Below are 11,356 nucleotides of genomic sequence, written 5' to 3'. Positions count from 1 at the left end.
CAGCGTTTCAAAATCAGTAAGTTAGGTGGCTCCATTGCTCTTTTGCAGCATAATGTATAGCTCTGTATTTCAGCCATGCGGTAAAGTACGAAAAGATGCACAAAGCCACTCAGAATAGCAGTTGTAAAATAGTTTATTGACTTGCTTAGATGTATCTGTAGAATCCTTCCGGCACTTGGTAGGTGGCCGGGATCCTGCTCAAATCTGAATGCCTTTTGGTCCGCGGGTGCAAGCACCACTCTTATCACACTTGCCTCAATTGCTCCTCTGCCAGTCAAGGGGAATGTAACTGCAGGTGCACTGAATCAAAGTTTATTCCTGCTAAAAGTGTCTTGCAAGTGACTGCACAAATTGCAGAGGAGAACGGCCAGACTGTGATAAGAGCATCCCTATCCGCCAACTGGGATACGCGCTCTCTAGCAGGCAGGTTCTGCCGAGAGAAAAATCTGTGTGATCTGGCTGAACCAGTCATTTTTCTGCAAAAGATGTTGGTTGCCAAGGTGACCATTCAACAAAGGATACGTGTCTTGGCATGTCCATACAATCTGGGGCCGGGTAGACAGGAACCTGGGAATCTGTAGCTGGTTGGACCTGCATGCAAGAAACTTGTAAAAGTATGTGCTGACAAGACGTTCATGTCGGCCTCTGGTGCAGCAGAAGGGGGAACACGCATCTTGCAGCTCGTCTGACAGTTCAGAGTTTCAAACACGCTGGATGTTGTCGCCCTCACCTTGGCGGAAGCCGATCGTTGGTGCTGGGAAAGCACTTATGCTGGCTTCTGATGCATCAGAGAAGGATCGCTGACTCTTGGCGCTGCTCATAACTTCCTTCTCAAACTTTCAGGTGCGCTCTGGAAGGGAAATTGGAGCATGATATTGTTCGAAAATACGCCCCGAATGTCATTCATGCAGAAGTTACACATGTTACTCACTGAAACTTGGAAGTGTTTGCATGGGACACAGTGTGAGTGATGTCATTGGCAGCCATTGGTCCTCATTACACTTGCAAAGTAGGATTCCGAGCCCTGCCACGAAGATGCTATGTCGGCCTCTGGTGCAGCAGAAGGGGGAACACACATCTTGCAGCTCGTCTGACAGTTCAGAGTTTCAAACACGCTGGATGTTGTCGCCCTCACCTTGGCGAAAGCCGATCGTTGGTGCTGGGAAAGCACTTATGCTGGCTTCTGATGCATCAGAGAAGGATCGCTGACTCTTGGCGCTGCTCATAACTTCCTTCTCAAACTTTCAGGTGCGCTCTGGAAGGGAAATTGGAGCATGATATTGTTCGAAAATACGCCCCGAATGTCATTCATGCAGAAGTTACACATGTTACTCACTGAAACTTGGAAGTGTTTGCATGGGACACAGTGTGAGTGATGTCATTGGCAGCCATTGGTCCTCATTACACTTGCAAAGTAGGATTCCGAGCCCTGCCACGAAGATGCTATGTCGGCCTCTGGTGCAGCAGAAGGGGGAACACACATCTTGGTCAGTTCAGACTTTCAAACACGCTGGATGTTGTCGCCCTCACCTTGTTTGGTCTAGCCTCACTGGGGACCCAGGCTGAAGCGGGACCTCCTTGCTTCCACAAGGTCCTGAAGAGAAGGCCTTGTGAAGGCCGAGGTCATTGGTGCTGGGAAAGTACTTGTGTTGGCCTCTGATGCATCAGAGAGAGATTGCCAAAGCTCGCTGCTGCTGATAACTTCTTTTACAAGCTTTCCGACATACTCTGGAAATGAAATCTTCACATTACTTCATTCCAAAAGGCTCCCCTCAAGTCACTCATTTGGGATGAAGCATAATACTTACTGTAAGTGGTAGCTGTTTTGATGGGGCACACTGTGTGATGGCCTTTTCGCGCCTTGGTAGTCTTCATCATCCAGCGTGAATTGCCTTCCTTTGTCTTCGCCTGGGACCGGTCTGCATTTTCATTGAAGTGGAGGATGGCAAGCTGCGTCCTGTAAGTTGAGGATATCGCATCGGATGGCAATGCTGCCTAATGATCTGGAGTACGTGGATGTGGTTACGTGCTGACTCTTGGAATAAACCAACTGCCTCTAGACAGAGGACAGAACTACAATATAATATTACCTTGCGAGCATCCCTGCTGGAGAAAATGCCATAGACTTTGGCGCGAAGTCAATCAAGATGCTGTGGAATGCCTCCAGAGCAAACGTTTGGCCATGGGGGGACATCTGTGTGATATCCTTGAGGAGACGCTTGTCCTCAGTGATGTGCTTGAATTGCTCGTATGCCTGGGACTCTTGAGGAAAAGGTATGCTTTAAAACAAGTTCTTTAGACAAGGGCAAAAACAACTCACTAGGGTCCATCCAAACTCTTGTCTCCTCTGGCATGTCGCTGTGGAGACACCTTGGGTACAGTCCACCATGTCCAGAGTGCTGGTTGATGACGTGATTTTTCATACTCCGCCAGACGTCGACGACCAGCTCTGCATTGCCCCCTCCAGCGCGGGCTGCCCAGTACATGTGGTTGGTAGTTGACTGAATCCAGAGGTCCAGCTCCTTGCATCCAGCCCGCTTGCTTGCCGCAGCTAGCTTTTTCTTGACACCTTAATTTTAAAAAGGCATATCAGGGAAGCCTGCAGCACATTCTGTGCAAGCAAGCATCTTTTCAATCATGCTCTCAACTTTCTTACCTTTTGAGATGTGCCAAATGTCAAAGTAGTGCTTGATCTTGGGTTCACGGGTCTGCATGTGCTTTCGTATGGCAGGGTGACGGTCAGTTGTGAGAGACCGGATCTTGATACCTGTGTTATGCATTGTCGGTGGGATAACGATAAATTGTCTACCATATAAACCTTTGTGGCATGCCATACATTTCTCCTTGAAGAATTCCAGCTGCTTGATTAGGCCTTCCTTCTCCATGTTCACGCTGGCCATTGCCTGCTCCGACTGCATGAAGACGGGTTTCAAACATTACATTCCTGTATTTCCACTCTACATACCAACGGCTTACATAAATATTTATCACTGAATTACTGCAACAACTTTCCACAGACGTGTCTACTGACCTCCCCCAGCTGGACCTGGACCGAGTGAAGAATTCTGTTGATCTGCTCAACATGCGTGGTGTATGTCAGGAACTTGGCAGAAAACCCAGGGGAGTCAAATCGTCCATCACCGGTGACATCAACCTCTTGGTTGTTCAACTGGTCCATGAGTTCAGCTTGTTCTTGTAGCCAGATCTGTTCAAATGTTATTCCATTTCTTGACTAGCCCAGTGTAAAATTACAACTTAGTTTGATTGTGCACTACTGCAGCGGTAGTTACTACAAAACAACAAAAAAGTGATGTCAGGAGAAGTGTGTTCGTTTAATCTGAACTTCATTTCTGCCTTCTGGCTAACGAGAATTGAACTTTTTTGAAAACATCTGGTCAAGCTGGGGTAAATATATCAGTATGGTTTGTTGGTCACCTTTTCTATCGCAGGAAAAAGGAGGGCATCCTGATAGTTGTAGAAGGTCCGGTCACTTGGGACCTGCACATTCATGTGGCGCAGCATCCTCAGTGTGGAAGCTACATTTGCTCCTGAAAAGAGGAGGTGGCTGGACAGCAGAAGGTTTCCTGCTGCCCTTCCATTGATGACAGGCTGGCTGTTCCACGTCCGGACATGCTCCAGAGGACAGATGCTGATGACATTGATGAGGCTGCCTTTGGTGGTAATGGTGGTTTCACAAGGCCTCGAGCACTCTGGGCATGTCTGGAACAGCTCCCTCAGACAGCTCTCAAAGACCAAGAACTGCCGTTCTTCTTCTGGGGGGGCCGGTGTACTCTCTGCGGATGACTCACTGGAATGAGAATAGTGCCAACTGTTAGGCCCAAAACCCATGCAGCTGTGAAGAGCCCACCTTTCGGTATCGTCATGGTAGGTTGGAGAGTAGCTGGAGTCAGAGTCTAGCCTGTCACCCTGTGGAGATGTGCAGTCAAGTGGATCACTGCTGCATGTGGCCGGGACGAAGGGTGGAAGCAGCAAGGGCTCCTCTGTGACACGGCCAGGAGAAGTCGCAGCTGGCGTCACTGTAGGGAAACAAATATTCATCCACACAGAATGGACGAAATGCAATAAGGACTTACAGACAGCTTCAGATCTAGTGCTGTGTTCGACAGAACCATTGTCCTGGTACGGACCACTGCTGGCTGCAGCTGTTGAAAGCCTTGCCTCAGAGGGATCTGGTTGAAGATCCTTGCTCTGAAAGATGGTTGTACAAAGGCCGATCAGTCACTTCGGTTTACAAAGCTGGAGGTGGTGCAACATAGCATTTCAGGATTGCTCTACATTCCATGCCTTCACTATAAATACACCGATTTGGGAACTTGATTAGTTTCTATCGGGTGCACGGCATCGTGAATCACAGCATTTACAACCAAACGCCATGTCTGCGCGAAATTTGAGCGCGAACAATGCACCGTTTTAGCCGGCGGAAGCATTGTACGGCGCGCGTAAAATTGCCGAACAAGCTGTATATCAAAGTTTCTAAGCTTATTTAGCCGACCCCACACTTACGAACGCGAAGCACGGAACACTGTTACTTCTTTCGCTTCTGCAAATGATGACCATTCGCGTCATGATACAGCCACGTAACTTTTAGAACTATATCTTCAGCCTGACGCATGTTCGAGTCGGCGATCCTACAGAACGACACTGTCGAGCCATGCTAAGAAAATTAATTCATAGAAATACTTACCAGTACTCTTTGGCGCTTCGGGGCTTGTTGCTCGGTTCCATCGACGACGGGAAGTCGAAGCGTGGGCATAGCGTTCCAACGCAGGCGAGAGTGACTCACGTCGGGCCGATGGAAAGCGCTTATCTCGAAGTGTTCAGAGCAGAAGCGGACACACTTTGGTAGCGTCTCGGTGTTATCGAGCCCCGCGCAACGTAGCCATGCACTACGTCGCGGTTCGTCCTTCGGCAAGGCGAACAAACGTAGGCCCTTGTGCCAATTTTTCTTAGTCCGATGAGGGCACAACCTCACCGCACAAACGTCCGGCATCGCGAAAATATCACTCGCGAACCGAACAACACTCGCAACAAAACGCGATGGCGTCCCACAGATCACACGAAAAAGTGTAGATCCAAGGATGTCGCAGGATAGCAAAAGTAGGAAGTGGGGCACACAGGACCTTCTGGGAGTAAGGACCGCGTGCACCAACAACCGACAAGTAAAAGAAGCGAGGCGAGCGCTTCCTCGGAGCAGGCCGAAGCCACCGCGGTAGGGCGCATCACTCCTATGGCAGCAGACGAGGAGAAAACATAGTCCGGCTGCTTCGGGCTTGTTTTTTTTTTAGTGATACGCTCTATGAACCACAACTATGTCGCGGATTTATCAAATTATTGTATCCTGCGTGTCCAGAAAGAGTAATAGAAATTAGTTCGATTATTTTCGCGGTTTTCATTTCACTTCAGTCAAGTCATTGGCGAAAGCAAATAGTCCGCGCGTAATTTTATTTCTGTTGGCTTATTTTGCGGCTATATTATCTACGAATGCAACTACTTATTCACGGAAACTTAAAAAACAAAATAAAGCCAAAGCAAAGCCTCCACAGAGCTGACTGAAAGGCACTCGACGCGTTTGTAGACTCCGCCCATCGTATGAGGCCGAATTCAAAAAAAAAAGGCGGGAGCCGGACGTTAATTAGATTTAATTGAGGAAATCGGCCACACAGGGCAATAAGTCGCAGCTCCTAAGAATGCTGGGAACGTGTACATCAAGTTCCCGCGGCAAAAAGACATGTTCAGAATCCTCTTCAGTGCACCTTTAAGGCTTGGATTTTAAACATGGCTGAGGAAAAATGTGGCCTCATGAGCTCAATCAAGAGCTCAGCGTTGACACTATGTTCTATCACAGTTCCCTGTTCATGCAACACACAATCTGCTGCAACACACTGCGAGGACCACACTGAAAAAAACCTGTGAAAATTAGGCCTAAGCGGGGGCTGTAACGGGGTGGCGACACAAACCAAGGAAAGTTAGGTACGCTTAGTGCACTCGAGGCTTCACAGGAGCAATTCAATTATGTACCGGAATGTAGCGGAAAATGGCGACAAGCCGATATCTTGTACCGCGGCTGGCGCCCGTGAAGGAGCAGAAGTCAGCAGAGATGCGGCAACGATGGTAACCATGCGATCTTCACTCACCGCCGTTATCAGACGACTGACCAGAAGCAGACGAGACGCTAGGTGGCGGGGCGGATTCACAAAATGGTGTTTTTTTACTCCATTTCGGCACTGGTGGAGTATTTGGCAGAATTAACTCCATTTCTAGACTGGAGTAAATCCTGGTAAATCCTCATTTTTACTCCCTTATTCCCTCATGGGAGTAAAATGGAGGACAGTCCACCTTTTTGCTCCTAACTCATGGAGTGAATGTTTTTACAAATGGAGTAAAAAGGGTGGCCGCCGCCCTTTTTACCCCCTTTTGGGTATATTTTTGTTTACAGTGTAGTGCTGCAGATCACGACACTGACAGCAGAAGATCAGCAAAACCTAACCCAACTGCACGTAAGCGGGTAGCCCATTCCTTACAAACAACATACATGAATCTTAGGGTTCTACTGGCAACAATACGGTAGATCAGACTTTTCGATGAAAAGAAAGCTTCAAGAGATCAGACAAATTGCACATATCCTCACGAGAGTTTGTCACAGGAACGGAGTAAGGGAATCGGAACTGAGCAGGATCGCAGAAGCTCTGGTATACTATACCAGAATTATGTGTGGACTGCCGTACCAGCGCCTCATTGAACGCCAAACGCGCCAGCTCAACAATCTCCTGAGGAACGTCACCCGTATCACTCTCGGGGTGCTCAGGTGGGCAGCTAATATATCTGTCGTAGGCACGGCCTTAGGGAACGAATTTCTACGCACCAGGAAGCGGAATTTCACCGGCTGACGACTTCGAACCAGTACCAATCTCGTGACATACTGGAGCTACTGAGCCACAATACATCTACCCCCCCCCCCCCCCCCGCCTCCCACAATCTCCTGACACTCCACCATGGGACGCGCTGCCATAGCGCAGCGTTAAGCCCAAAGCCATCAGGGCAAAGACGCTGAACGATGGAGAACACACAGCCGCAGATAATTGCCAACTGATTCACTAATTGGTTCCCCCATGTGGTCTACCACTGCGGCCGCGACTCGGAACTTTCTGGTCCTGTGGTCCCATGGATAGAGGGCCGCGTCTGTGTATACTGTGTTTTCCATTGTGGCTAGGTTGCGCTTCACATGGTCTGCCCTGGCCTGCCTTCTTGCGGCATGGAGGTTGGGATCCATGTTTCTCGGCAGAGGGCTGATGTCCAGTGTCTGGCGGACCTCGTCTGGAATGCTAGCTGTTCTATCTACGATCCCTTCTACATTGTGCCCTAATCTCTTTAGGAGCTTGCGACCGGTGGCTGTCTGCTGGAGCCTGGCTATTTGCGCACTTAGCTGGGCTTCCGTTAGTTCTTCGAATGTGTTGTTTAGGCCCATTTGTAGCAGCTTTTCATTTGGTGTGTTTCTTGGCAGGTGGAATGCCGTCTTGTACGCCATTCTTAGCAGCGCCTACGTCTGTTCTTTGTCTTTCTTGGTCATGCGGTCGTATGGCAACGAGTACGTGACTCTGCTGACTATCAGGCTTCTGACGAGCTTGATCGTGTCGCTTTCTTTCATCCCGCTTCTGTTCTGTGATACCCTCTTTATCATGCGGCTTATTTGTTCTGTTGACTTTTTGAGTAGGCTAATTGTGTAGGTACATCTCCTGCTTCCTTGGATATCACATCACATGTAAATGCGAACGTAACAGAGCATTTCACAAGCTAAATGACCCGTGCGGAACAATGGGAGGGCCTGCTGACCAGCAGCGAGCTCACGGCCCAAAGGGCACTGATGCAGCACGCCTGCGAAGCAGCTAGACTCAGCGGTGCCCTGGAATAGGGGCGCCGACCTTGTGAAGAGGCCAAAGACATGAAGACATCGGCCCACCGCTAAAATCTGATTTTTGGAGCAATAAATGTTTTTCACTCACTCACTTCCTACTGCGCCGAAGCAAGTTAGAAAAGCGGGAAAGCAGTAACAAAAGCAAATGTAGATCCATATGGCAACGCAATCGTTAAACATTCTCACGGCAATCCCTCCGCAGCGATGGCAGAATTACGGGTCATTGCCTAGGTTGTCACTCAACATGAGCCCCACTCCATGGGAATCACAATCCGCATGGAATATACTGATATGGGTGCCCGCGCACTTCGGGAATCCCGGAAACGAGGCCGCCAACCTTTTAGCCCGAGGTTCTTTAAACCGGGCTCAGGTGGCCTCTGATCGGGGATTCACGAAGGAGCGCATGCACTCATTCACGCCTTTGTCCTGAGCCGTGTGCTGTACACTACCCCATACTTACAACTATCCAAACATGACATAAACGCTTTGGATCATTTGATTCGCAAGACATTCAAAGTAGCACTTCATCTTCCCCTCAACACACCCACAGAAAGATTACTAGGCCTGGGCCACCACAACACGATCGGGGAACTGGTGGAGGCCCACGGACAGGTCCAATACATCAGGCTCACACAAACTTCCACAGGTCGGTATATCCTGGACTCCCTCGGCATCAGAATACCGGCCAACGACCCAACCGTCCTCGCCATCCCACGACCCCTTCACCAGGAGCTTCTCATTAGGCCGCTCCCGAGGAATATGCACCCGTCCCACCATGAGCAGCGCCGCAGAGCCCGTGCGAAGGCACTCCATCGAGCGTACGGCCCCGAGCAGGACGCCGTATGGGTGGACGCTGCCTGCTCGGGTGATGAAGCGACAGCAGCTGTGGTGGACTCCTCTTTATCCGCCCTCCTCATACTACCTCTCCCTCCAGACATGTCCCCTGAGGCTACAGAGGAAGCCGCCATTGCACTAGCTATCACTCGCACGGAAGCCCGGTATATATTAAGTGACTCCAAAACTGCGATTTTAAATTTTCTCGAGGCCGAGTTCATGTCCCTGCTTTTGGCATACTGGACTCGCCCGATACACCCCCGCCCCGCCATGTGGAGCTGATATGGGTGCCTGCGCACTCCGGGAATCCCGGAAACGAGGCTGCCAACCTTTTAGCCCGAGGTCCTTTAAACCGGGCTCAGGTGGCCTCGGATCGGGGATTCACGAAGGAGCGCATGCACACATTCAGTGAGCTGACCCAGGCATACAGAGCTTCACGTCAGCTCTACCCCCCGCCCCACCCCTCCCTAGGTAACAAACACGCAACACTCTGGCGCAGACTACAGACACACTCTCTCTAACCTCACCCCTTACCCTAGCCCGCTATCATCCATCCTTTCCCACTCCTACATGTGCCCTATACCCAGAACCCTTCGCTTCTTCCCTCCACATCCTTTCCCTCTGCCCGGCGGACCCTCCCCCGCGGGACCTAGAGAACCTCAAGACCTGGGAGAACTGGGAGACCCTGCTGCGCTCGGAGGACCCGGCCGTGCAGACAATCGCCACCGGCCGTGCTGCCAGTGTTATGGACCTTCGGAACATAAACACTTGAGTGCAGTGGGGTCGTGCGGGGACCCTGGGGCGTGCCCCGAATTCCTGTGCAAATAAAGTTTTCTCTCTCTCTCTCTCCCGTGGGGCTCATTCAAGAAAGAAATTTCTTTTTTTTTTATAGAGCTATTGATGGTGCGCTAACGCACTGTTGCCCTGTTTCCCGCATCGCACAGGCTTCGAGCATTTCACGTGTTACTTGGTCTATATACATTTCCATAACTTGCACTTCATGCAGCTTGGGCTGGCTATTGCGCACTTCTTTTTTTTTGCCTTTTTTGTTTCTTTTGCAATCTCAATTTTCAAAAACCAGCCGCGGTGGCTCAGTGGCTAAGGCACTCGTCTTCGGAGCCGGAATACTCGTGTTCGAACGCGGCCGCGCCGCCCGCGTTTGGATGGAGGCGAAACGCAAAAGGCGCCCGTGTGCTGTGCGGTGTAGTAGTAGTAGTAGTGGCTTTTATTTGCATTGAATATGGAAGGTAAAAGAATTGTTGCTACTCCGGCATCTGCTATCGCGGCTGGAAGCACCGGAGCTGGGGCAGCGGAAATAAAGGATAGCACGCAGTGTGTAGAAGTGAAAAAAAAAAGAGGTGAGGGGATAGTAGAAAGTCGGTGCACGTTAAAGTTCCCAGGTAGCCGAAATTATTAAGGAGACCTCCGCTACGGCACCTCTTTCTGTCTCTTCTTTCACTCCTATCTTCCTCCTTTCTCTTACGGCGCTGTTCAGGTATCCCCCGAGATATGTGAGAGAGGTACTGCGCCATTTCCTTTCCTCAAAAACTAATTTACCAATTTATTTGAAGAAAGGAAATTTCCTAGTAACTGTCTCACATATCTCGTTGGGCACCCCTCATCCGTTTGATGACGTCAGCTGCGCTCGTCGATCAGTCACCTCAGGCGCTGGATATAACGCCGGTGGACGGACAGGAGAATGAGGCATTGAAGGCTTTCGCCTTAATACACCCCTATCTTTAGCGTGTGGCTCTACTGAAACTGTCCAAGAGCCAACACCAGGCCGTGAGCAACACTCTCTCGCAGCATACCCACATGGTGGTCTGGGTTCTTGGGGCAGTCTCCTGTAATGGTCACTGTCCTCGGGGTGAAACTACCTGTACCACGAGAACACGAGAGAGAGAGAGAAAACTTTATTTACAGAGGAATTCGGGGCACGCCCCAGGGTCCCCGCTCGACCCCACTGCACTCGTGTTTATGTTCCGAAGGTCCATAACACTGGCAGCACTGCCGGTGGCGATGGTCTGCACGGCCGGGTCCTCCGAGCGCAGCAGGGTCTCCCAGTCCTCCCAGGTCTTGAGGTTCTCTAGGTCCCGCGGGGGAGGGTCCGCCGGGCAGAGGGAAATCATGTGGAGGGAAGAAGCGAAGGGTTCTGGGCATAGGGCACATGTGGGAGTGGGAAAGGATGGATGATAGTGGGCTAGGGTAAGGGGTGAGGGGAGAGAGTGTGTCTGTAGTCTGCGCCAGAGTGTTGCGTGTTTGTTATCTAGGGAGGGGTGGGGCGGGGGGTAGAGCTGACGTGAAGCTCTGTATGCCTGGGTCAGCTCACTGAATGTGTGCGTGCGCTCCTTCGTGAATCCCCGATCCGAGGCCACCTGAGCCCGGTTTAAAGAACGTCGGGCTAAAAGGCTGGCAGCCTCGTTTCCGGGATTCCTGGAGTGCGCAGGCACCCATATCAGCTCCACATGGCGGGGCGGGGGTGCATCGGGCGAGTCCAGTATGCCAAAAGCAGGGACATGAACTCGGCCGCGAGCAAAATTTAAAATCGCAGTTTTGGAGTCACTTAATATATACCGGGCTTCCGTGCGA

At 50.7% G+C, this 11,356-nt stretch overlaps 1 protein-coding gene across 2 annotated transcripts; it reads right to left on the bottom strand.

Annotated features, from left to right (window-relative positions):
- Positions 1-1,326: 1,326 nt before the first annotated feature.
- Positions 1,327-5,788, bottom strand: LOC149329221 (uncharacterized). 2 transcript variants are annotated; one of them, XM_089560154.1, is made up of 12 exons: positions 4,706-5,787; positions 4,095-4,209; positions 3,869-4,037; positions 3,436-3,808; positions 3,032-3,205; positions 2,837-2,912; positions 2,657-2,767; positions 2,321-2,569; positions 2,091-2,262; positions 1,809-1,957; positions 1,531-1,728; positions 1,327-1,455 (listed from the first exon to the last, which is right to left on the bottom strand). In XM_089560154.1, exons 1-11 carry the CDS (start codon positions 5,009-5,011, stop codon positions 1,547-1,549), a joined length of 2,076 nt encoding a protein of 691 aa, XP_089416280.1. In that variant the 5' UTR covers positions 5,012-5,787; the 3' UTR covers positions 1,327-1,455; positions 1,531-1,546. The 2 variants fall into 2 exon arrangements, with proteins under 2 accessions (XP_089416280.1, XP_089416279.1); XM_089560153.1 differs by having other exon boundaries at positions 2,657-2,912; positions 4,706-5,788.
- Positions 5,789-11,356: the final 5,568 nt, after the last annotated feature.

This window comes from Amblyomma mixtum, chromosome 9 (assembly GCF_055824585.1).
Source record: "Amblyomma mixtum isolate Tamu chromosome 9, ASM5582458v1, whole genome shotgun sequence".
NCBI classification, from domain to species: Eukaryota; Metazoa; Arthropoda; class Arachnida; order Ixodida; family Ixodidae; genus Amblyomma; species Amblyomma mixtum.
This window is presented reverse-complemented; position numbering and strand designations above follow the sequence as displayed.

Excerpts from the sequence above, each read along its gene's own strand:
- LOC149329221 (XM_089560153.1), bottom strand. The coding sequence starts at position 5,011 with ATGCCGGACGTTTGTGCGGTGAGGTTGTGCCCTCATCGGACTAAGAAA. Across the intron at positions 3,206-3,435 it reads TTTTTCCTGCGATAGAAAAG|ATCTGGCTACAAGAACAAGC; the intron begins GTGACCAACAAA and ends ACATTTGAACAG. Across the intron at positions 1,958-2,090 it reads CCAGCAGGGATGCTCGCAAG|GACGCAGCTTGCCATCCTCC; the intron begins GTAATATTATAT and ends CTCAACTTACAG.